This window comes from Trachurus japonicus, chromosome 11 (assembly GCF_045865225.1).
Source record: "Trachurus japonicus isolate A0001 chromosome 11, Traja_1.0".
Classification (NCBI taxonomy): domain Eukaryota; kingdom Metazoa; phylum Chordata; class Actinopteri; order Carangiformes; family Carangidae; genus Trachurus; species Trachurus japonicus.
Window position 1 is genome coordinate 4,222,188 of NC_140917.1, and position 26,955 is coordinate 4,249,142.

General features: G+C 41.5%; 4 protein-coding genes across 5 annotated transcripts in view; 1 reads left to right on the top strand and 3 right to left on the bottom strand.

The window, feature by feature from the left end:
• mbpa (myelin basic protein a) overlaps positions 1–26,955 on the bottom strand; it is a 354,691-nt gene that overhangs the window by 290,984 nt on the left and 36,752 nt on the right. The window lies entirely within an intron of this gene.
• On the bottom strand, positions 126–6,737 carry slc52a3-2a (solute carrier family 52 member 3-2a). 2 transcript variants are annotated; one of them, XM_085790304.1, is made up of 5 exons: positions 6,226–6,737; positions 4,258–4,321; positions 2,849–3,279; positions 1,636–1,759; positions 126–407 (listed from the first exon to the last, which is right to left on the bottom strand). In XM_085790304.1, exons 1-5 carry the CDS (start codon positions 6,735–6,737, stop codon positions 198–200), a joined length of 1,341 nt encoding a protein of 446 aa, XP_085646430.1. In that variant the 3' UTR covers positions 126–197. The 2 variants fall into 2 exon arrangements, with proteins under 2 accessions (XP_085646430.1, XP_085646429.1); XM_085790303.1 differs by lacking the exon at positions 4,258–4,321 and having other exon boundaries at positions 6,141–6,737.
• Positions 12,025–26,955, bottom strand: part of slc52a2 (solute carrier family 52 member 2) — a 15,448-nt gene continuing 517 nt past the window's right edge. Inside the window, exons 2-5 of the mRNA XM_085790721.1 lie at positions 19,010–19,674; positions 15,820–16,040; positions 14,965–15,088; positions 12,025–12,859 (exon numbers count right to left, since the gene is read on the bottom strand). Coding sequence (XP_085646847.1) covers positions 12,647–12,859; positions 14,965–15,088; positions 15,820–16,040; positions 19,010–19,674 — 1,223 coding nt within the window. The 3' untranslated portion in view covers positions 12,025–12,646. The remainder of the gene's footprint in view (positions 12,860–14,964; positions 15,089–15,819; positions 16,041–19,009; positions 19,675–26,955) is intronic.
• fbxl6 (F-box and leucine-rich repeat protein 6) overlaps positions 15,973–26,955 on the top strand; it is a 25,547-nt gene continuing 14,564 nt past the window's right edge. The window contains exon 1 of the mRNA XM_085790720.1: positions 15,973–15,986. The gene's annotated coding sequence lies outside the window, so the exon portion shown is untranslated. The remainder of the gene's footprint in view (positions 15,987–26,955) is intronic.

The window sequence follows — 26,955 nt, forward strand, 5'->3', positions numbered from 1 at the left end:
ACGTAAGAAACGAAAGTAGGAAAATGATCCAAAACTTGATCCTGTCGAGGTTAAAACTACATTTATCAGACAACATGGATTCAGTGCAGCTGCAGCAGGGTCACACGGTCACGGAGGCTTCAATATTACAGGCGTGTTGTTGTATTTAAACAACTCGTTCAGACTCAAATGTCCATGATGAGTGTAGAGACGTTAGACTACGGACACCTGGTGTTGCAGGGGTCGCCCGAGGAGAAGTAGCTGTACAGGCTGACCAGAGGAAACATGGTGACGGCGCCCAGCAGGGAGCCGAGCTGCACCACGGCGCCACACCACACGAGGGCGCTGTGGCCTTCGTCACGTAGGATCACGCCTATGATCACCTTCACGTAGGACAGAGTGAGGACGAAGACGACCCAGGCCAACACCTGAGGAGCAGCAGAGACAATTAAAACATGTAATGGTGTCTCAGTGGCTTTTTCTATGTAATACCGTTAAAAAGTAAAAATACATGATTAATATGTTTGTGGTTTGAAAGGGATAGTTCAACATTTTGGCAAATTGGCCCATTGCCATAATCCCTATAGTCATAGCAGTAGGTTTGTTACCTTTAATTGTCGGTGCAAGCTATTTTTAGAACGGTGGAGCAGAGCCGTGAGCTGCTCAGAGCTACGCTACTGAGGCTCATTATGGGATTTCTTGGTTTCCTTCATCAGACTCATCAAATACACAATCCAACAACTCCACAACGCTCTGGTGGACAAGTTGTGACCTGCACATTCACCACGCTATGAGATAATAACACAACGTTACCAGACAGAGTTGTTTTAGAGGTAAATACAGAGACTGCTTGATGAAAAACTGTCCCTGAAGGCAACGTGCATCAGCGGTTTAACATGAATTTCCCTCTAAAACACAGCAGTATTTGTCCATATAATGGTTGTCAATGGATACCAACTTTCTTCATCCAAAAAGACACACCAAAAAACATCCAAATACCTCCATACTGCTCGTCTGTAATGTCCCTCTGGTATTGAAGCCCCGACATGATAAATTGTTCTGCCGGTGGAAGAGCAGTGAACCGAGACACTGGGAGCTTCCGCTACAAACAAGCTTAAAACATAGACTTATTTAATTTCTTTCGGAACAATTTCTCATGTCGGGGCTTCAATACAAGAGAGACATTACAGACGAGCAGCATGGAGGTATTTGGATGTTTTTTGGTGTGTCTTTTTGGACAAAGAAAGTTGGTATCCATTCACAACCATTATATGGACAAATACTGCTGCACGGACCCCCCCCCCCCCGTAACTCAGAGAAGGAACGGAGGACTCTGAAAATTCTCACAGCTCTTAGTTGACATGAGGGTGAGTAGATAATGAGTGAAATTTGAATTTTGGGTGAACTATCCCTTTAATAATGTCTGTGGCTTCAAATCAATACACTTTCTTCAGCTCGGTTTAAAGCGTTTTGATGACTCTGAACCGAATGTTCTCCAAACCCTTCCTTGGCATGACGGTGAGTAGATGATTGGTGAAATATCGATTTTGGGTGAAGTATCCCTTTAAACCCAGCCCTATTTTGGACCAAATGGGGTTTTGTAGTGATTCATATTTACACATGTGAAGAAAAAGAAGGTGAAGAGGATATTCTCACCATGACGACGCCTCCTGACGTGTCGTTGACCAGCAGCGGACACGGACTCAGCGCCGCCATGCTCATTATATAAGCTCCAACTCCGCTGCCGACCAGCGTGAGGCCGCCCATCAGCAGCAGCGACCTGAGGGGTCAGAGGTCAAACTGGATCGGTTCACGTTGTTTACACACAATAACAAACTCACCTGACCGGATCAGGCTTGTTATGGCTCAACATAAACACATACAAATACGTGGAAATGCTTTAAGTTAATCTGTCATTCCAGACTCAGAGCAACATTAACCGGGATAATTCTGCAATAAGTTGATTAACTGATTAATCATCCGACAGAAAATGAGCTTTCACTATTTACAGTTTAGGGGGATTTGCAAATCTAAACGTGGACTCACAGAGACTGTTATGGACATTTTATAGATTTTTTTAAATATAAATAAATTCGTTTATTTGAACATAAATAAATGACAAATCCACTGACAACAAAAATCTAATTTAGTTGCAGCTGTTTCTGCAGATGTTGAGAATTTTACATCATATTTCCAACATGTCAAATCAGTTTGTGTGAAGATGCTTAAAGGGATACTCCGGCGTAAATGTAACCCATGCTCTAACGCACCATGACACCGAGTAGAACCGCCCCCTATCCCCCCGAGAGATTAAGTTTGTCGACCGCAAACATTTTGAGTTAGAGCGACTTCAGTAAAGACGGCAAGATAGCAAAACACTGCTGTCTATGAAGCCAAGAGCCAACCGCCATCAAAAAGCTGCTCATATCCACAAATAATGCTCAGAACAGCACCAAACTTCATCAACAGTACAAACAGGGTCCCATCCCATAATACCAGGCATCAAACACCTGCTTTAATGGACCGTACACCTATACATTTCTGTGTATATAACATATTTTGGCAGTGTTACCTGTGTTTTATTCTCTAATGTTATTTATCGATGTTTTCTCTATGTTTTTTGCCTTGACTTATTCTTTTAATAAATATACTTTATTGCAGGACTGCACAAATTATTGATTTCCATGTTTTTTCCCATGGTTTTGTTTGTAACAATTAGCTCTGTTGTGTGTTCAACTCTTACAGTCTATGGTTCAACTGTGAGAGGAGATCATGTGATGACGAAACACACACAGACACACACACACACACACACACACACACACACACACACACACACACACACACACACACAGACACACACTCTGACCTTATGGGGAGGAACATGGCGATGAAACAGGCCAGAGGGTTGGACACGGCGGCCGCGGTGGCCGACAGGTGGTAGGCGTTGTTCCCGTACGGCATGCAGGAGTAGGACTGGACCGAGGGCAGCACCGCGTTGGTCAGAGCGTTGACCCAGGCCAGAACCACGAAGACGAAGACCAGCTGCGTCCGGCTGTAGGCGCCCGACCCGAAGCCGAAGACGCTGCTGCGCTTCTGGTTCGATGAAGTTCTGTACGGGTCCATCATGGGCGTCTTCTGCTGCTCTGCACTGAACTTCCTGTTCCTCTGAGAGTTCTCCTTCACGCCGTTGGTGTAGCGGCCGTTGGGGTCGTCGCGGGCGACTGCCGGGTGGTAGTTCAGCAGCAGGAAGGCCGCCAGACACACCAGCATCATGGCGCTGAGGAAGAAGAAGAAGACCTGTGTGGGAAAAATGGGAAGCATCGATTAGAAAATGCTCTCATCATCTGTCATCCTCTATGATCACACTGCAAAAACTCAAACTCTTACCAAGAATATTTGTCTTATTTCTAGTCAAAACAAATCTCATTATACTTAAAAAATTAAAAAGTAGCTTGTTTTTAGACACTTTTTACTTCTTTCAAGCAGATTTTCACTTGAAATAAGTAGAGAAATCTGATAGTGGAGCAAGTTTTTCTTCCTTATTACAAGCACAAAAAACTTGCTTTCACTGGCAGATTTTTCTAATTATTTCAAGTGAAAATTTGTTCATTTGTTCTATTGTTCATTTTTGGGTGATGAGTCTTATTTTCTTATATAAGTGAAAAGAGATTAGTTTTGACTAGAAATGAGACATTTTGACAAGAAATACGACAAATATTCTTGGAAAGATTTTGAGTTTTTGCAGTGTAGTCAGGTAATACAGTCTTTGGTTTTCTGTCATCTGCAATACTGCTCTGTTACACTGCAAAAACTCAAAATCTTTCCAAGAATATTTGTCTTATTTCTTGTCAAAACTAATCTCTTTCCACCTGACTCATCACCTAAAAATGAACTTGTTTTTAGATCATTTTCATTTGTTTCAAACTAATTTTGACGTGAAATAAGTAGAAAAATCTGCCAGTGAAAGCAAGGAAGAAAAACTTGCTCCACTATCAGATTTTTCTACTTATTTCAAGTGAAAATCTGCTTGAAAAAAGTAAAAAGTGTCTAAAAACAAGCTGCTTTTTATGTGATAAGTCTTATTTTAAGTATACAGTAATGAGATTTGTTTTGACTAGAAATGAGACAAATATTCTTGGTAAGATTTTGAGTTTTTGCAGTGTGATGTTACACTGTACTTTATGTACCCTATGGACCCCAGGAAGATTAGTGGTCGCCAAGGCGACAGCTAATGAGAATCCATCTAATAAATGTACAATAAATAAACAAATGAACCTCGACGGAGAAGTTTGCCGGCTGATACTGCGCCTGGAGGTCAGAGGTCACGTTGCCGTTCAGGCTGTGGTTCAGGTTCAGCGACTGCGTGCCGTTGATGCAGCGGACGACCCCGACGCCCTGCACCAGCGCCACCAGGGCGGGCAGCAGGCCGCTCACGCCCTCGCCGACGTAGTAGGAGGTGAGATACCGAGGCTGCAGCCGCGTCATGAAGGGCAGGAAGGTGACGGACGAGGTGCAGTCCACCGCCGCCAGGAAGAAGACGATCGCGTAGATGACGGCCGCCTCATTAGCTTTGAGAAATTTTACCACATTTTACCGCCTTGGCGACCACTAAGCTTCCTGGGCTCCATAGGGTACATGAAGTACATTGTAACATCACACTGCAAAAACTCAAAATCTTACCAAGAATATTTGTCTCATTTCTAGTCAAAACAAATGTCATTCTACTTAAAATAAGACTCATCACATTAAAAAGTAGCTTGTTTTTAGACACTTTTTACTTCTTTCAAACAAATTTTCACTTGAAATAAGTAGAAAAATCTGCCAGTGAAAGCAAGTTTTTTGTGCTTGTAATAAGAAAGAAAAACTTGCTCCACTATCAGATTTTTCTACTTATTTCAAGTGAAAATTTGCTTGAAAGAAGTAAAAAAGTGTCTAAAAACAAGCTACTTTTTAATGTGATGAATGATGATGATGTGGTGGAAAGAGTTTAGTTTTGACTAGAAATGAGACATTTTGACAAGAAATAAGACAAATATTCTTGGAAAGATTTTGAGTTTTTGCAGTGTAACATAACAGTATTGCAGATGACAGAAAACCACGGACCGTATTACCTGACTACACTGCAAAAACTCAAAATCTTTCCAAGAATGTTTGTCGTATTTCCTGTCAAAATGTCTCATTTCTAGTCTAAACTAATCTCTTTTCTCTTAAAATAAGACTCATTACCTAAAAATGAACTTGTTTTGAGATAATTTTCATTTGTTTCAAACAAATTTTCACTTGAAATAAGTAGAAAAATCTGCCAGTGAAAGCAGGTTTTTTGTGCTTGTAATAAATAAGAAAGAAAAACTTGCTCCACTATCAAATTTTTCTACTTATTTCAAGTGAAAATATGCTTAAAAGAAGTAAAAAGTGTCTAAAAACAAGCTACTTTTTAATGTGATGAGTCTTATTTTAAGTAGAATGAGATTTGTTTTGACTAGAAATTAAATTTTGACTAGAAATAAGACAAATATTCTTGGTAAGAGTTTGAGTTTTTGCAGTGTAATCATAGAGGATGACAGATGATGAGACATGGGGTCCATAGGGTACATGAAGTACATTGTAACATCACACTGCAAAAACTCAAAATCTTACCGAGAATATTTGTCTTATTTCTAGTTAAAATGTCATTTCTAGTCAAAATAAATCTCATTATACTTATAATAAGACTCATCACATTAAAAAGTAGTTTTTTACTTCTTTCAAGCCTATTTTCACTTGAAATAAGTAGAAAAATCTGATAGTGGAGCAAGTTTTTCTTTCTTATTACAAGCACAAAAAAAACTTGCTTTTACTGGCAAATTTTTCTATTTATTTCAAGTGAAAATGTATTCAAAACAACTGAAAATGATCTCAAAAGAAGTTAATTTTTAGGTGATGAGTCTTATTTTAAGAGAAAAGAGGTTAGTTTTGACCAGAAATTAGACATTTTGACAAGAAATACGACAAACAAGATTTTGAGTTTTTGCAGTGTAACAGAACAGTATTGCAGATGACAGAAAACCACGGACTATATTACCCGACTACACTGCAAAAACTCTAAATCGTTCCAAGAATATTTGTCTTATTTCTTCCGCCGTCCATGTAATAAATTCACAATAAATAAACAAATGAACCTCGACGGAGAAGTTCGCCGGCTGATACTGCGCCTGGAGGTCAGAGGTCACGGAGCCGTTCAGGCTGTGGTTCAGGTTCAGCGACTGCGTGCCGTTGACGCAGCGGACGACCCCGACGCCCTGCACCAGCGCCACCACGGCGGGCAGCAGGCCGCTCACGCCCTCGCCGACGTAGTAGGAGGTGAGATACCGAGGCTGCAGCCGCGTCATGAAGGGCAGGAAGGTGACGGACGAGGTGCAGTCCACCGCCGCCAGGAAGAAGGTGAGGACGAGGAGCGCCGCGCTGCGAGGAGCGCCCGCCACCACCGCCGTCTCCTTCCAGAAGAAGCCCAGCAGGAAGCTGGCCACGGCGCCCAAACCCACGATCGCGTAGATGACGGCCGCCTCGTTCAGGGCGCCGGGCCGCAGGCGGTGCATCAGGGTGACGAAGAGCGGCCCGACGTTGGCGGCCTGGATGAGGACGGACAGGTAGGACGGGAGGAACCAGCCCTCGGGCACCTGGGGGACGAGCAGAGGAAGCTCCACCCACAGGCCGTTGACCGACACCCACGAGCCGATCCCGAAGAGGCACGCCAACAGGTGGGTGAGCAGAGACATGGTGATGGTTTCCTCTGGAGGAGAGAGACAGGAAGTGGTGAGAGAGACTTTTTGGGCCTAATTTCGTTTAAAAGGATAAGTCAACATTTTGTCAAATTGGCCCATTGCCATATATATCCCTATAGTCATAGCAGTAGGTTTGTTACCTTTAATTGTCGGTGCAAGCTGTTTTTAGAACGGCGGAGCAGAGCCGTGAGCTGATCAGAGCTACGCTACGGAGGCTCATTATGGGATTTCTTGGTTTCCCTCATCAAACTCATCAAATACACAATCCAACAACTCCACAACGCTCTGGTGGACAAGTTGTGACCTGCACATTCACCACGCTATGAGATAATAACACAACGTTACCAGACAGAGTTGTTTTAGAGGGAAATTCATGCAAAACAGCTGATCCTCGTTGCCTTCAGGGACAGTTTTTCATCAAGCAGTCTCTGCATTTCCCTCTAAAACAACTCTGTCTGGTAACGTTGTGTTATTATCTCATAGCGTGGTGAATGTGCAGGTCACAACTTGTCCACCAGAGCGTTGTGGAGTTGTTGGATTGTGTATTTGATGAGTTTGATGAGGGAAACCAAGAAATCCCATGAGCCTCCGTAGCGTAGCTCTGAGCAGCTCACGGCTCTGCTCCGCTGTTCTAAAAATAGCTTGCACCAACAATCAAAGGTGTCATGGAAATCTTGGTAGAACCTACTGCTATGACTATAGGGATTATGGCAATGGGCCAATTTGCCAAAATGTTGAATCATCCCTTTAACTTCCGTCTATAACAAGCACAGAAACAAACCAACAGTGTCAACTTGAACAACAACAGAAACAAAAAGGGGCGGAGCCACAAAGAAAAAGAATAAGAAAACACAAATAAATGACATAAAAGAGTTTGTTCTTTGAAGTTCAGATTAATTTCAGAGACGAAACTTTAGCCAAACTAAACATTAGATGAATGAACGCAGCTTCTTCTGTTGATTCAGGTGTTTTATTGTCTTATTTTGTCCAGTAACAAACAATGACAAATATTTGCAGAGAAAAGGTTTTACTACACAAACCAGTTAATGGTGAATAGTCCACATTAATGTGTGACAATGAGGAAGCTTCTTCCTCCTGAAGCTGCAGAACGTGACTTCTTCCCTTCAGTGGGTTAATGTTTGTTTCTTCTCCTCAGACACGTGAGTCACAACGACTTTTAAAATCCTGAAAAAACTCGTTTGGCCCTGATCACGTGGGTCCGACTCTGAGCCTAATGTACAGAAAACTCAGCTATGTGCCGGCCCGCATGCTGAGCTGGTCGCTGTTACACAAGCTGAGAAAACAGCTGAGCAGCTTTTTTTGTTGAAAAGGAAACGACCGCACAGGAACTCTTAGATCAGTGTCATTAAGAAGGAAAGAAATAAATCTGATTGAAAAGAGACAAACTGTTGATTAAACATCTGGAGACACAGGCGTAACTTTACTGCATCTCACCAGCAGCTTTTTATTCGCTTAATTAGATGAATTAGAAATGTAAACATTAACTTCTCTCAAGTCATTGTCAATACAGCACTTAACTAATGTTTAATGCTAAATTTAACTTGTGTTTTAATCTGAAATGTATAACTATGGTACCTATTCACTGTATTATCCACTGTATTTGTATCATTGCATTTATTGTATTCATTATATTTTATCCTATTCTAAAGCCTGAGCGGGGACAAAGACTGCAAATCGTCTTATATGCATCACATTTTCCCATTTTTTCGGGCAATGTTGTATGTATTGTATTGTCCCTTATTCAATAAACATTAAAATTAATGAATGAATATTATTAAATATGATAAAATAATCAAATAGCTCAGTTTAAAACATCAAAATAATTCAAAAAGTCCAACAAAACAGAAACTTAAAGCAACATCTTTTCAGACCATTAAATTATGATAATTAAAGTTAAGTTAAGGTAATCTTTATGCAGCAACAACCAGAGATAAATACCAATACACACAGTTCAACTACAATGACAAATAATAATAAACATAATAGCAGCAATAACAGTAATAACAAAGTTAATATTATAGTAAATATTGATAAATGAGAGCGTGCAGGTGTGCAGCGCTGCAGATACTCACATGCTGCTGCAGAGTTGTGTGTTTCTGCAGAGAAGCCAAAGTCCTGTGCAGCAACGCGTGCGAGCGTCGAGGGATTAAAACCCTCCTCGGACTCGGTGGGTGTGAGATCCTGTAGCCAACCATGACACAGGTTTGGGTTTGGGTTTGTTTTTTAACTGATCATTGTCTTGACCTTTTTTCTTCAGCGAGCATCACATGACGCGACCTTCAGCCGATCGTCTTTGTCCCTGAAGGAACAAACGAGAACCGGTCAAGAATCTACAGAATTCATTAATTCTGCTTAAGGGGATCACGGGAGCAGAGGTGAACATGAGAGAGGAGGTTTGTTTTTTTACACTGCTGCGTTGTGTAACTGCTCAATTATGATGGAAAACACATCACAAACCCCCATTTAAAGAGAATCACATGTATGAAACATGTTCCTTCATATAAAAGAAAAGATAGAACGCCTCTGTCTATCCTGTGCAAGGAACCAAATGTTCATGTTTGTAGATGAATGTGTATAATAAATATAAAACTGTCAGTTTTCTACCATTTTCTATCTATTTATGCTCAATTTCCTGATCAAGAGTGAGAAAATGTGTTTTTTTCCCCCTACATTTTATTATTAGTAAAATATAAGTAATTCTTTTTCGACAATTAAAACTTTTTTATCTGAATTTTCACAATAGATAAAAAGTTTAGGTTAAAACTAAAACAAAATACATTCAAAGATGAAGTAACTCAATAAAAAAACTCAATCTTCAGTCTTCCAACTTTAATCCTACAGATTATAATAATATATTTTTTTTTAAAATTACATTACTAACTTTTTTTTTTAAAGGGATAGTTCAACATTTTGGCAAGTTTTGACCTGCACATTCACCACGCTATGAGATAATAACACAACGTTACCACACAGAGTTGTTTTAGAGGGAAATTCATGCGAAACCACTGATGCACGTTGCCTTCAGGGACAGTTTTTCATCATCAGTCTCTGCATTTCCCTCTAAAACAACTCTGTCTGGTAACGTTGTGTTATTATCTCATAGCGTGGTGAATGTGCAGGTCACAACTTGTCCACCAGAGCGTTGTGGAGTTGTTGGATTGTGTATTTGATGAGTTTGATGAGGGAAACCAAGAAATCCCATAATGAGCCTCCGTAGCGTAGCTCTGAGCAGCTCACGGCTCTGCTCCGCCGTTCTAAAAATAGCTTGCACCGACAATTAAAGGTAACGAACCTACTGCTATGACTATAGGGATTATGGCAATGGGCCAATTTGACAAAATGTTGAACTATCCCTTTAATGTTTTTTTTCACTAAACAGAAACTAAATCTTATAAGAAGTTAGTTATAATTATCGATTATTGGAGTAAAAATCACATGTTAACTGATAATTGGTTTGTTTTTCATTGCAGAGGTCCGTATTGTGTTTCAGCTGACATCCCATAGTCAGTATGTTAATAGTTGAGCTCCACTGAAAACAACAGCTTCAGGACATTTTGAACAAATCTTTACTGTTCACCAGCATCCATACATCATTTCATGTCATATGACAATGTACATAACAATCAATCAATAATAAAAAAAATAAAAAAATCAACAGTACGTTATCAAAACGGTTCAAATAATAATCAGTTCTTGTAAAAATCTAAATGAAACAGATGATCGATCAACTCAAACAGGTTTGTTTTTCCTCTGTAAACTTGTGATGAGTTTAGTTAGTGTTATGGTCTGTAGCAGCATCATTAACAGCTGAATCGCTTCACGTGGTGTTATATTAGTGCCAAATGTCAAAGATACACATCATCATCATCATCATCATCAAATGAGAACAAAATCCCTTGTTTACCAAAATAAAACTCTGAATTGTCCTGTTTACGGAGGCCTGATATTGTTCCCTTAAGGCAACACACCACGACACCGCTGAGTTTTAAAAACAGTTAATTAATTACATTGGTAACACTTTACAATAAGTACACACTAGGGATGGGACTTTTTGTCGACAAATCGACAAAAAATCGACACATGCTCCCCTCGACAAAAAAAATGGAGTGTCGAAATGTCGAGGGGGCGGGGCTTGTGGGATTTCCATGTGTAAATTGCATTTTGTCTTTCAATATTTCCTATTAAAAAAAACAGCAGAAAGTGCCACTTTTCCCCTAATGAAATAAAATATTTTAAATAAAACAAATCCACTTTTTCTAAATGGGATAGCTACTTGACCCTCTTTCTGCTTCACATGTGACGGGAGCGTGCGCGCATGCTGACAGGCGACAGAGTCAAGAGATCAGCTGTCCGCGCTCCCTGTAGTCTAGGTGATGCTGCGCTGTTGATGACGAGTCCGGCTCCGCAAAAAGGGCAAAACCATGGGCAAAACATGTGGATGCAATGGTTGCATTCTTCATAGAGGACCGCGGACAAATTAGGTTCGGACGAATATCAAATTACCCGTAATTCGTTCGGATAAATTCAAATACACCCCCATGCCCCGCCGCACACAATCACTGTGTTTTATTCAAATTTTAATTCAAATTCAAATTGTATTTATTTATATGGCACCTTTCATGCTAAAAGCAACACAAAGTCAAACTCACAGAGGCTGAAAACAACAAAAAAAAGAAAGAGAACAAAACAAAAAAACAAAAAACAAAAATTTATTTTGAAAACTGACCGGATTCTCTCGTTGTTTCATGTTTGACTTCCTGCCCAGCTTGACGCGATCGCTCGTGGCTCGCGCATTAAATAGACCAGACGCCAGAACGATCGCTGCAGGGCGCGAGCCGGCCGTGGAGGTGCACGCCGCGACACGACACCAGCGGTTAATATGGGCGCCGAAAGGAAACTGGCTCCGCTTCCCAGCGCTTCCGCATCCAGTGTGTCCCTGGCGCTATGCAGGCACTGCAGCCTACATTTCGAGCAGGTCATTACCGCTTGAAAATGAACTTTTAACCCCACGTTCGAATGAATATTCGAATACTGAATAAAAAGTGACAGCCCTACTATTTAGAAACAGCTTCACACTGATGGGCTCATTAGCTGTTGCAGGTCAAACAGAGACACCAGCAGAAACCAGAGACTTTTTCATCATATCCAGTTAAAAGTTCCTTGTAGGGACTTTAAAGCTTAACTAATGCTTAATAGTGTGTACTAATTATAAAGTGTTAACATTACATTTTAAATTATTGTGTAAAAGTTGAGAAAACAAAAGCAAAAACTGTGTTAAATTAGTTAACATTTCAGCATTTCTCAGCTTTGGCACAACTACAACAGTGTTTCACGTCACTGCAGCACATTTTCATATCTCTGACCTGAACCTGACGAATGACGATGAAGCTGCTTATGATTCATTTCATGTTAATACGGAATCAAAGGGGTAAGAGAGGTAGACGGACGATTAAAAAACAACAACACAAAAAAAGAAGAAAAAAAAGCACTTCTTATCTTAGACGGTAGTTTGTGAATCTTCCTCATTAATTAGCATCAAGCGTAAATTAATAAATTAACGATGGTTAAGTTCCTGAGTGAAAAACTTCACATGATCCATCAGCAGCTGCTGCCGTCGCCTCCGTGAACGACTAAAGCACTCGTGGTTTTTACTGCATCGTGTTTTTAGTTTTGCAGCAGAAGAAACAGCAACAACAACAATGTTCCCGTTGTGAGGGAATGTGTTTTGCCTCCACAGCCCCAGAGGCTTCTGGGTAAGGAAAAGGAAAAAGGACGCCTCGGGGGTTCCTCGAGGAAAACCGATCTGGTGCTGCTTCCTCCACAAAACAACAGTCTGTTCCCCTGGAGGAATGATGGGAGCTGTGTGTGTGTGTGTGTGTGTGTTAGCTGCTGCAGTTGTCCACACACTCCTGCCCCCTGGCGAACACCTGGTAGACGTTGACGAGCGGGAACATGGCGAGCGCTCCGACCAGCGATCCGGCCTGGATGGAGATGCCGCACCAGAGCAGCGCGGCGTGGCCGGCCTCGTGCAGCAGCGTCCCGATCACCACCTTCAAGTAGGAGAAGACGCCGGTGAAGACGATCCACGAGACGACCTGCGGGGGGCGCAAACACGTTACATAGTGAGTCAGAGTCGAACTTTTAAAGGGACATTGTGTAGGAATTCCTCCCATCTAGCGTTGCGGTTGTGTATCAAAAGCAACTCCATCGTATTTTCTAGGGGTGGGAGAAAAAATCGATTCACATAAATATCGCAATATCTTTTTTTTTTTCTTCTTTTTTTTAAATATTGTGCAATGTGCATTTGTTAGCCTTTTTTTTTTTTTTACATACAGAGAGTACAGGTTTTGAAAAAGGTTTAAGTTCACTTTATAATGGAGTATGTTAATGTATAGGCTCCTACAGTATTTGTGTGCAGATAAATGTTAAAAATGCAGACTAAAAATGGGGGGGGGTTACTGACTAATGAAAAACAGATTTTTGAATGAAATAATCGATTTTCGTGAATAGATAACAGGAGAAGTTACACAATGTCCCTTTAAAATCTGGTGCCGGATGTATGGATGATGCACATGAAAGGAACTGATAGGAACACAACAGGAATCAATTACAAATGTGCTTTAATCGACAGTTTACAGTGTAAAAAGAGGTTAATTATGTTCATTATTTGCTATTTTTGCTTTGTACATGGAAAAATAACATTTATATTTGTCGTTTGCTTCATGTTTCACTCTCTAATCTATTCAAACACCCTCAGAGTTCACATTTAAAGGACCAAGAAACAAAACTGTCAGGTCCCAAAATGCAGCCTATAACTGCATTTCACTCTGAAATGACTGCTGTCTTCAACCAAACGGATCAACAACACATCTTCATAAATGGTTTGCAATGTCGTGTCAGTTTTGTAAAGCATAAGTTATTAAGTAGTATAAAGAAGAGTAAGAGTATAAAGAATGAAAAATTAACTATTGACATTTGGTTTAAACCAGTTGAAAAATGTTTACTGTCCAGAACGCGATGTGACCTCATCACTGGACAGAAGATCTCTATGTGCTCGGCTGCGGTCTGGGATTCTCCCTCTGGCAACAGAAGGAGGTTTAACTCTGTACTTCATTGTCCATTATACGACGTAATACAGGCAGTTTTTATTTCAGAAGATGCAGAGTGTGAAACCCGAGTTGTTTTGGACTGAAGATGAGGTTAAGTTGGAATGGTTTTTCAGAGAAGAGGTCTTTACTATAGCTACTTTCATAACAAGTGCTTGGAAATTAAGAAAGAATGAATTATTTGTGTGAATTCTACTTGAAATGTCCAATCTATGTGGTTTGGTTTTGTTTGTATTATGTTGAATACCGTATGTTTGCTGGCTATGAGTATGAAATCTGTGTCTTGTAAGCCCTTAACTAAAGGGCACCTTAACTGGTGTATGACACATAAAGAACTAAAATTCATACTCAGACGTGTGATCTTGTACATTTATACTTTAACCCCTTACCTACAGCACTACTGGCTATGTGCAGAGTATTATTACTGTAACTCTGTCATAGTTTGTCCAATCAGAAAAATTCCAACGCTGACGGAGAGCAGAGAAGTTGTGCTGCTATCCGTCTATATAAACGTCATTTTCGCAATTCTATTTTGAAAGGAAGGAAACTGACACAGCTGGAGTGGAGAAGTGAAAGCTGTAAAGAGACACAGCGTGATCCTGTGGTGTTTTTTGAAGACAAATAGTGAGAGAGTGTGTTGTATTGTATATAGTTTAGTTTTGCACTTTTTCACTTTGTCAATCCAAAGCCCTAGATTAAAAAAAAAAAATTAAAAAAAAGTGCAAGTCCCAACTTCATGTACAGTAACAGTATTTTTCTGAACTTTACCTTCAAAAAAGTTTTTGTGTTTTTCTGCTAATACTTCCAAGTTAAATTTACCAAATGTTAAAGATTCAAGTTTTTAAGTACTCCTGGAAAAAGAGGCTCAAAGCACAGAAACGGGGACTTTTCTGAACATTTTATAGCCATAATATGGCCATTTTTAGCATCAGTAGGTAAAGGGTTAATGAGATAATTCTTATGTTCATTTAAATGTTTCTAAGTTTTATGTGAACAAACTTTAACTTTAGGTAACTGAGCTCTTTTGTTGAATAAAAAAAGAAACTCTCAAACTTTAAGGGAAAAGAATCAAATAAGTGATAATCAACACTCACCACTAACGCTACACCAGTGGGGTTTCCCAGGAGCGGCGGGCAGGGGCTGCGAGCTGCCAACGCCATGAGATAAGCAGCGAACACGCCGCCGGCTACAGACAGGAAGCCCAGACCTGAGGAGGACCTGGACGAACACGGGAGGAACCGTCAGAACCGTCAGAGGTTAAAGGGAAATGGGGTTGTATGATCTCCAAATAGCCCCTAAGTACTTTAATTGCAGTAGAAGACTCTCTGCACTCCTCCCGTTAGCAACGCCAGCCCATAATAGCCCTGCCCAGAGATTTACAACATACAGTGTTGTGAATGGACCCAAAGAAACGGCCTATTTTCACGGCCTAAAAGAGGTTTTACCTGAAAAAAAAATACACAGTTCCATTGTTCGCTATAATATAATTTTTTCCAGCCCTTCAAAGTGCAGGAAAAACACAGTTTTTATTTGGACCTAACCAACTCACGTATCCCTCCGCCCAGGGTTAGCGCCCGCCGATCAGCAGTTGGTTAGGTCCAAATAAAAACTGTGTTTTTCCTGCACTTTGAGGGGCTGGAAAAAATTATATCATAGCGAAAAATGGAACTGTGTTTTTTTTTTTCAGGTAAAACCTCTTTTAGGCCACGAAAATAGGCTGTTTCTTTGGGTCCATTCACAACAATGTATGTTGTAAATCTCTGGGCAGGGCTATTATGGGCTGGCGTTGCTAACGGGAGGAGTGCAGAGAGTCTTCTACTGCAATTAAAGTACTTAGGGGCTATTTGTAGATCATACAACCCCACTTTAAAAAAAATGCTACTATTACAAAAATACTACTAAAACAAACACACGGTGGCGCTGCGGCGTGAAGACGAAGCGTCTCTCACCTGAGGATGACGAACATGGCGAGGAAGCAGGCCAGCGGGTTGGCGATGTTCCCCAGCACCACGGAGAGGTGGAAGGTCATGGTGCCGTAGGGCAGACAGGAGAAGCTCTGCACCGACGGCAGCACGCCGTTGGTCAGCGCGTTGGAGACAGCGAGCAGCAGCAGCAGGTAGATGTTACGAGGCGTCCAGAAGGTCTGAGCCTGCGCCGACGCCTCCTCCACCTGAGACAAAGAATACTTTATTAATCCCAGAAGGGTTAAAGCAGAAGTAAGCGGAATATTTGTGTTAATATAAGTCTTAAATAGTTGTATCTTCCGACAGCAATCACTTCTATAGAGTGTTTGGTCTGAAACACGGGTCTGTCTGTCACTCTGCTCTGCTGTAAGCCCAGGAGAAAACTTTCCTTGTATCCTACAACCTTTATCCAATGAGGAGAGAGAACGGCATAAAAGGGCGGTCCTCTCTGTGTGTGCAGCCAAGGGATGCGCGTGAATGTGGTGACGTAGGGACGAGGGCGGGGACTGCTAACTCCATCGGCTGACAAGAAGTTAGACAAAACCACCGGATCGCTTACTTCTGCTTTAATTCCAGGTCTGTAGCGCCGCATTATGTAATAAATTTTCATCTCATAATGTCATAACGCTGCATTTTGTAATAAGTTGTTACATAATGCACCGAATTATTACATTTTTTTCATTAAAAAAAAAGTGCAACATCCACATTTTGTAATAATTTGATGCATTATGCAACAACTTATTATAAAATGCGATAAAGTTTGTTAAACATTGCGTTTAAGAATATTATTACAAATGTGGCAAATTTTACAAGATGTGGTGTTATTACATTATGAGGTGAAAATGTATTACATTATTACATAATGTGGCGTCACATGGTTCCAGACAAGTTTTATTTACTCGGAGCACAGTGGCCACGAGCATGAGCAGAAAATTTAGGGGCTAACACTGTAAATCGACTTGCAAAGCAAATATTCACATTTCCTTTTTCCTCACAGACACATCGGCCTGACACCTGTAATGACAGATTACAGATTCTCTGGAGTCGCGACTTCCACGTTTCATCAGCGTTAAAAAAAACTCCAGCAAATTTACTGGTTGTACATGTGCAAGTAGATTAGAGACGCAACAATTATTAAATTCAACTATTTTGATAATCCACGGAATTCACAATCAGATGTGATGTTTTTTGAGGAAATCTAACATAAGTTTCAGTTTGCAATGTGATATCAAGAGAAATCGACTGCCGTCTGCCAGACTCCATGTGAACGCAGCTTTATGGCCAAAGGAATAAAAGAATGTGCATAACAATTTGTTTTGCGTGCATGTTCACAGTAACACAGCTCCTCCGAGTTTGAGCTCCTTCCCTCTGGCAGGAGATTCAGATTGCCAAAAGCCAAATCAACTGAAAAACTCATTCATAACACAAGCCATTACCCATCTTAATTTAAATAAATACTAAACAGTTATGATACACTCCATTTGCTCATTTATTTTTTTATTTTTTCTTGATTGTATGGAACAGCTCCCAGTTTGCCCTCTGGGGTACCTGCCATTTCAGTGTTGTTCAATGTTGTGTAGAGTTTGTGTGGATGTGCTCTATATGATCTGTGTTTTTTTGCCTTTCTGCAACATGAATTTCCCTTTGGGGACAATAAAGTTGAAAGTTGAAGTTGAAAGACACTGGCCTGAGGGCAGGACTGTTAAGTCACAGTGAAGCAGGTGATCGTTTTGGCGAACTATTCTATTGGAACATTTAAAAGAAAATGTAAAAGAGGTTCATAAAATATCCTGACAAGACACCAGAACAGTTCAGTTTCCTCAGCAGATGAACTCTTTGATTTGCTGCTCGCTTAATGATGCCTCAGTATTCTCACTGAATTTCAGTTTAAAGTCAAAACCTGTGCCGAGATACTCCATTTGAGATCAAATTGCGCTGTTTGTGGCCCCTGAACTAAAAGGATGGTTGATTAAAGCAGAACTATGCAGGATTTGGGCTGTAATTATTGTGGCTCAGAGTCACTGTGATGGTTGAGTGACCTGTTATGAAGTGAATGGGGTCTAGGCCAATGCGCTCACCCCCCCCACTGGCTGAAAACCGCACTTGCAAGATCAGTCGTCCGTCTCGGTGTTACAAATCTCGTCAATGGATAGAACTATCGCGAGAAACTGCCTTACGGCAGTACGAGATAAGAACGCATATGACGTCATGCATGTCACGAATCGTGATTGGTTTTAGTTCGGAAAGTCGGAGGAAACCATGGAAACATGAAATGTTTACTGATGAAGTTCAGCTTGTGGCTAACGGGGAGCTAATGCTAACACAGATACACACACCATGGGTCTAAGATAATGTAATACATCATGACACACACACACACACACACCTTCGCGTTTTGGAACCTTTATTCATATGTGTGTATGTCTGTGTCTTTGTGCCTGTGTGTGGCTGTATTAGCGTTAGCTCCGTGTTAGCGTTAGCTCCGTGTTAGCATTAGCTCCGTGTTAGCATTAGCTCCGTGTTAGCATTAGCTCCGTGTTAGCAGGGCTTAGCAAACAGCAGTAAACACAAGCACGTGTAGGGGGGGTGGAGGAGGTGGCGGCGGCGAGTTTTTTTTTTTTTTTTTTTTTACGACAGTGACATGTGCCTCCCAGAACTGTGGGGGAGCTCCGGAGAGGGAAAAAAAGAGAAACCAACGAAGGAGCGAGCTATTTCCGGCCGACTTGCATAGTTCTGCTTTAAAATGTGGAGCTGCATCTTATTAAAGCAGAAGTAAGCGATCCGGTGGTTTTGGCTAACTTCCTGTCAGCCGATGGAGTTAGCAGCCCCCGCCCTCGTCCCTACGTCACCACATTCACGCGCATCCCTTGGCTGCACACACAGAGAGGACCGCCCCTTTATGCCGTTCTCTCTCCTCATTGGATAAAGGTTGTAGGATACAAGGAAAGTTTTCTCCTCGGCTTACAGCAGAGCAGAGTGACTGACAGACCCGTGTTTCAGACCAAACACTCTATAGAAGTGATTGCTGTTGGAAAATAGAACTATTTAAGACTTATATTAACACAAAAATATCGCTTACTTCTGCTTTAAAAACAAATAAAAGTCTTGCGTGTGTTTTGAGTAATTCAAGATGTTGATTCACTCCGTCCAGGACGAGAAGCTCGGCAAACTGTACCTGCACCTGATCCTCTGACACCGGCGTTCCTCCGTTTTGCAGTGGGTGAGTCTCCTCCCCATTGTCCGCCTTGGCCGCCGCCGCCGCCTCGGCCTTATCGGACACCGGCGCTGCTGCGTCGTCCTGCTGCTGCTCCCCCGTCCCCGTCCGTCTCCGCGTCAACGCCAGGAAGCTCGCGGCCGACACCGACAGCATGACGAACAGGAACCAGAAGAAGTTCTGCGCGGGGAAGTTCTCCTTCAGGTGGCGCGGCCGCACCGTGCCGTTGACCGTCTTGCACTCGAGCTTCCCCACGCCCTGGCCCAGCGCCACCACGCACGGGAACAAGGCGCTCAGGCCCTGGCCGATGAAGAAGGTGCGGATGTACTGCGGCGGGTAGCTGAACATGAAGGGCAGGAAGGTGACGTTGGACGTGCAGCAGACCAGCGACAGCACGAAGGCGAGCAGCAGGAAGGGCAGCGACCGCTCCGCCCCGGCCACCGCGACCGTGTGCGACCAGAACACGGCCAGGAACGCCGACGCCACCACCGCCAGCGCCTGGACGCCGTGGATCACCAGGCGCTCGTTCAGCCGCCCCGGAGCGCAGTGGTGCGTGACCGTCACCGCTATCGGACCCAGGTTCCCGAAGGCGATCAGCACCGAGAGGTAGGCGGGAAGATTCCAGCCTGAACCAGAAACCAGACACACAACAGTTTACATCACAGACTGGAAACAACACCACAGGATTCACTACACTTAAAGGGATAGTTCAACATTTTGGCAAATTGGCCCTTTGCCATAATCCCTATAGTCATAGCAGTAGGTTCGTTACCTTTAATTGTCGGTGCAAGCTATTTTTAGAACGGCGGAGCAGAGCCGTGAGCTGCTCAGAGCTACGCTACGGAGGCTCATGGGATTTCTTGGTTCTTGGTTTCCCTCATCAAACATCAAATACACAATCCAACAACTCCACAACGCTCTGGTGGACAAGTTGTGACCTGCACATTCACCACGCTATGAGATAATAACACGACGTTACCACACAGAGTTGTTTTAGAGGGAAATTCATGCAAAACCGCAGATGTGCGTTGCCTTCAGGGACAGTTTTTCAGCAAGCAGTCTCTGTATTTATATTTATATCCATATTTTGAATTAATAATCTTATAAATAATACATCCATTAATAATTACTGACACCGTCATAAACCTAATGACAATAATACACTAGATAATTTGTTATATTGACAAAGACATTATTTTAGATTTTTTTCTCTCAAAATAATAAACACAACATTGTTAACCCTTTTATTTTATGTCAAACAACCAACCCCATTATTCTTTTTGTTGCTTTTAATTGAACTGAAACTTTATTTTGAGTCTCTGAAATATATTGATGATGATAATAAGAAGAAATGTTCATCAGCCCATGAATCCTTATTTCAGATTTTCTGCCACTTTAGCTTCTCTTATTCTTATCTATCGAATTTTAATATTTCTTTATTTTATCATCATTTCTGAACATTTTATTTTGTTTATTACTATTTTTGTCTCTTTTTTTTAATATAATTATTTCATTTATGTATTGCAATTGGGAAATGTCTGATTGTTTATATTATTTATCTACTATTATGCTTTTATTTATTGTTGAACATAAATAAAGATTTCTTTTTCAACTGCTTTATTTAAAAAGAGTTGACATAAATACAAACTGAGAACATGTGCCAGGGGTGATGTTCATTATACAACAAGCTTATACATATTACAAAAGTCTATGGTTTTAATAGCCCTTTCATTTGCTGATTTGGTGATTAGCTTAAATAAAGTTCCATTTCTTTTGGAAAAATATAAAAGCAAGGGGTTTTCTTAGAAAATGTACTTTTATGAATATCAAAGACATTTGTTATACAGAGATGAACCACAACCTCCTCCCCTCTGGTACGGTGTACATTTTAGGACATCCTCAGGATCAGACTTCAGTGTCAGACCTCAGATGAAAAGGTATATGGTCTGAGGAAAACCTCTGTCATACTCGCACCAAACTTCATCAGGTCTTCATCACTAAGCCTTCAGAGTTAGACTGAACGGCATCGCACGTTACGCCGTCATTTATAAACTCTCAGAATCATTCTCAACGGCCTCACACGTTACGCCGTCATTTATAAGCTCTCAGAATCATTCTCAACGGCATCGCACGTTACGCCGTCATCTATAAGCTCTCAGAATCATCATGAACGGCCTCACACGTTACGCCGTCATTTATAAACTCTCAGAATCATTCTCAACGGCATCGCACGTTACGCCGTCATTTATAAGCTCTCAGAATCATTCTCAACGGCATCGCACGTTACGCCGTCATTTATAAGCTCTCAGAATCATTCTCAACGGCATCGCACGTTACGCCGTCATTTATAAGCTCTCAGAATCATTCTCAACGGCATCGCACGTTACGCCGTCATTTATAAACTCTCAGAATCATTCTCAACGGCATCGCACGTTACGCCGTCATTTATAAGCTCTCAGAATCATCATGAACGGCCTCACACGTTACGCCGTCATTTATAAACTCTCAGAATCATTCTCAACGGCATCGCACGTTACGCCGTCATTTATAAACTCTCAGAATCATTCTCAACGGCATCGCACGTTACGCCGTCATTTATAAGCTCTCAGAATCATCATGAACGGCCTCACACGTTACGCCGTCATTTATAAACTCTCAGAATCATTCTCAACGGCATCGCACGTTACGCCGTCATTTATAAACTCTCAGAATCAGCCTAAACGGCATCATGAAAAAATATGTCACAGTGTGTATCAGGACAGCAGCTGATTCGCCAGCAACGACGCTGAAGTTCGCTTCCAACACACACACACACACACACACACACACACACACACACACACACACACACACACACACACACACACACACACACACACACACACACACACACACACACACACACACACACACACACACACACACACACACACACACACACACACACACAGGAATGAGTTTTGAAGCGGGCCGACATATAGGCTAGTGAGTGTAGATTCATTGATAAAACTGTAAGGCACACACAATGCCATAGCCTACAGTACACTATTTTCAACATATGTAATGTTGTGTATGTATGTTGATGTCGTTTTTTTAATGATTATTATTATAACTCTCAGTTAATGTTGGCTACTAACTAATTTCCACTAATTTATCCATAAATGGACGAAGTGTTTCACCGGCGAGGATTACGCGCGATTACGCACAGTTTAATAGAAATTTGCAGCAGTGACAGAACATGCAACTTAAAAGAGGCCGCATCAAATGCAAAATAAATCAGAATCCAGCACTCATAACAGTAGGGATGGATGGTCCAGACCTACGCAGCCCGAGATATTGTGGAATTTTCTGACTGACATGGTTGGATGGCGCGAGTGTGACAAGAGAGGGTCTGTGTGTGTGTGTGTGTGTGTGTGTGCAGAGTGCGAACTACGGGGAGGCCAGGGGGGTCTAAGATCCCCTGAACACATAATTTGTGAAATTTGGGGGGGGGTCTCTAAAATATTGGCAAAATGCTGTTGGCTATGTCAGCACCTCGTCACCGCTGTTGTTTAAGCTCCATTCTTTCTGCAGTCTGAAGCGCGAATCCGCCGTGTTGGTAAACAAATAATCCATCTATATCAACGTATAAACCGAGGGGGGGTCCGCCCGGTACTCAGACATCCCGCTACTCCGCTATGTTTCTATTTAGACATCCCACTATATCGACATCCCTCTATCTAGACATGCCGGTAATCCCACACTTTTTGGTACCGCCATTCCGACACATCATATTTCTTTTCTTTCTTCTTCTTTTTTTTTTTTTTTTTACAGCTGCAATACCCAGGCGCGTCTCTCTCTCTTTTTTTCTTTTCAGCATGCCTATCACCAGGGAATTATGTTCTTAATCCCAACAAACACACAAAACTGACATGATAAACAAACAGAACTACTGTACTGTCAAGTTAACCTGTCACCTTCAGCACACACGTGCAGGAACCCCCTGGGGCCTGGTGGCGAAAGTTGAGAAATTGTTGCAATGACAATAAAATGATAGATTATTTGTGATTGCTGCATAAAGGTTTCATTCAATATTAAATCCTAGCCGCTGCACCAAAATCGGCCAGTAGATGGCGGTACTGTAATTTGGCTTGTAGCCTACTTCTAACTTATTTCAATGAAACAGCATAAAAACACAAATTTAAACACATTAAATCCCTTTTTTTTAATGACATTAACTTTTTCCTCTGAAACGTATGACTTAAACTGAACAAACAAAGAAGTCATTGAAGCCATTTGTAATGTCCTAAGTGTTATAGGCTACAGTTTTTCCCCAATCGCTTTGGTGCTATTCTCAGATCAGAATGAAAGTTCTCATAACTATTAGTTCAACCTCCACAACATGTAGCCTAGTCATTTGTTCACATCATAGTAGCAGTTCCTCCTTCCTCTGAACAAATAGCAAATGCTTTTGGACAAGTTTCTTTCATTAAATTCTTATAACATTATCATTTGTTAATGTCATGTCAGTGTGGCACCCTGAACATTTTTAAAGGGATAGTTCAACATTTTGGCAAATTGGCCCATTGCCATAATCGCTATAGTCATAGCAGTAGGTTCATTACCTTTAATTGTAGGTGTAAGCCATTTTCAGTACGGCGGAGCGCAGCAGCTGGCTGCTCAGAGCTACGCTATGGAGGCTAACGGAATTTCTTGGTTTCCCTCATTAAACTCATCAAATTCAACATCCCAAAACTCCACAGCGCTTTTGTAGACAAGTTGTGACCTGCACAACCACCACGCTATGAGATAATGACGGAACGATACGAAACAGAGCCGTTTTCGAGGTAAATTCATACAAAACCGCTGATGCGCGTTGCGTTCAGCGGTTTTGCCATATAGCGATTATGGCAATGGGCCAATTTGCCAAAATGTTGAACTATCCCTTTAATAGATTGGAGTATTTGTGTGGAATGACAGACCTGGTTTACCACCTTACGTCAGTAGATGGCGCATGGTAACCATGGGTGGTTGCTGTGGGCCCCCGTTGTCGTAGCAACCAGTAGGATATGAGGGAAGTCTAGCGCTACTTTGGCAACTTAATGTTACAAGCCACAATTAAGTGCCTGTTGTTGTTTTTTTTTTCAGATGAGTCTAACGTTAGTCCACACAAGCACCCATGTCTAGATGTTTTCTCTGTTTTCTGTATTTTCTCTTCAATCGCGGTGTTGTTCGTTGTGTTTACTATGTGTTAGAAATGTTATAGTTAGTGAGAGTTCGGTGGCTGCATTTGGCGGCCGTTGTTGTATGTTGTTGGTATGTCGTCAATATCTCGACGTTGTAAATGTATCGTCTTTACGTGCTGACATAGTCGCTGTTGTTTGTGTTGTTTACATGGTTGTTTCGTGACGGTTGGATCGTGTTGGTTGTGTCGTATTGTACTAAACGTTACATGGTCGCTCTTGTTGCTGCTGCCGGGCTGCCCCCGTTGTCGTAGCAACCAGTAGGATATGAGGGAAGTCCAGCGCTACTTTGGCAACAAATGTTACAAGTCACAATTAAGTGTCTGTTGTTTTGTTTTTCAGATTGCTGTGTTAATAAACACGGAGTGGAGTAGTGTGTAACATCAGTCAAAATGAACTATACTTTTGAACGCTGAATAGTCTTTCCCTAAAAAACTAGGCTAATAGTCCTCATTTCATTGCTTGAGTCATTACATAGAAAATTGTTGAACTAGTTTTCAAAATCTGTCAAACTCATTGTAAATGTTGGGAGAAACACTGCAAATTAAATTACTATTCATCTGCAATAAGGAAGAACAGGTAGCTATAGCATTGGACGGTAATTCAGCACTAAACAATCTGCACTGCTCATTGTGTCCTGTAAGCCACAGTGGGACAATCATATTTTAGATTTACATTTAGACTTACAGCTTCACAAGAGAACAGATTTACTGTAGCCTACTGTAGCTAGTATTACAGCAAACACAGTAAAGATTTCCCTAAAAGATGAAAATCCTACTCTTTGCACAATGCTGTGAACAAATAAGAATTGCAAAGAGCATGCAGTAAAAATTTGAAACATTCAGTAGCTCCACTACATCCAGTAGCCTAATGTGTAACTGTAGACCTACTTCACATGGCTGTATAGTGTATGGTGCTGTCTTGAGTATTTTCAGGTAGTATCTTTTTTGGGATTGAAAAACACATAGAGAATAAAGTGCCATAATGAAAACATGACAAAGCCATTTGACTGTCTTCTTCAAAAACGATGATGTCAGGACTTCTCATTTTGACGACACTGACAGTTTCACTGACATAATTACTTGCTTTTGAGGGATGGACTATCCATTTTGAGCAAGTGTACCAAGTGATGCGCTTTTGCAGGTTGTCCACTTAGGTTTTGCAGTTGGTAATAATTGTTTTGAGAAATGCACTAACTGTTGTGCAAATGTTAAGAGTGATGTGAAAAAAGCACCAAAGCAATTGAGAAAAAATGTAAAAGTTCTCTCACCATCAGATAACTGCGATGGGATGAAATTAATTCACTCATGAATCGTGTCCTACTTGGGATAATATAGAGTTTGTCTATTATGGAGAAATAAACCGAGACAGGATGTAGCCTATGAAAAACCCTGTCATTTTGTCAAGAAACTGTCATTTCCATCCTGCGGTTTGCATGCTCTCATGATGAGAAGTGTCAAATTGGACACAAATACGGCAGCGGTCACTTCCATACACATGTATGGGTCACTCATGGATGTATTAGGGGTCACTTCGACGTGACGTCACTGCAATCCATGAATATAAAAGATGCAGTTTCAAATAAAGAATTTATATTTTGAAATAACTGTTGTTCCAGTTTAATTTTTTATTCAAACGGTGGATGGATGGATGGATGGAGATAGATAGATAGATAGATAGATAGATAGATAGATAGATAGATAGATAGATAGATAGATAGATAGATAGTTAGATTGATAGATAGACTAAAGGGAAATTCACTTAGGCAGCTCAAAAATGATACAAATGGCCAGAGAATGCTGTGAACCCTAAGGGGCCAGTCATTCAGTTGTTGCAATGATTTATTGTTAGCCTATGTACTGCGGTCAAATGAGCCGTCGTTCGTCTTCGCGGAGTCAAGCCAGCCGCACAAACATTTTAACTGCGCCCGTATCATAGAACTTACGGCGAATGCTCCGAGTCCACCGACAAAGCTAGCGCTAGTTCAGAACCAAGCGAGATGACTTCCGGTTTTCAAAATAAGACGAGGATAATACGAAGGCAATCGAGGTGTGTGTGTGTGTGTGTGTGTGTGTGTGTGTGTGTGTGTGTGTGTGTGTGTGTGTGTGTGTGTGTGTGTGTGTGTGTGTGTGTGTGTGTGTGTGTGTGTGTGTGTGTTGGAAGCGAACTTCAGCGTCGTTGCTGGCGAATCAGCTGTTGTCCTGATACACACTGTGACATATTTTTTCATGATGCCGTTGAGAATGATTCTGAGAGTTTATAAATGACGGCGTAACGTGCGATGACGTTGAGGATGATTCTGAGAGCTTATAGATCACGGCGTAACGTGCGATGCTGTTCAGGCTGATTCTGAGAGCTTATAGATGACGGCGTAACGTGCGATGCCGTTGAGAATGATTCTGAGAGCTTATAGATGACGGCGTAACGTGCGATGCCGTTGAGAATGATTCTGAGAGTTTATAAATGACGGCGTAACGTGCGATGCCGTTGAGAATGATTCTGAGAGTTTATAAATGACGGCGTAACGTGCGATGCCGTTCAGTCTAACTCTGAAGGCTTAGTGATGAAGACCTGATGAAGTTTGGTGCGAGTATGACAGAGGTTTTCCTCAGACCATATACCTTTTCATCTGAGGTCTGACACTGAAGTCTGATCCTGAGGATGTCCTAAAATGTACACCGTACT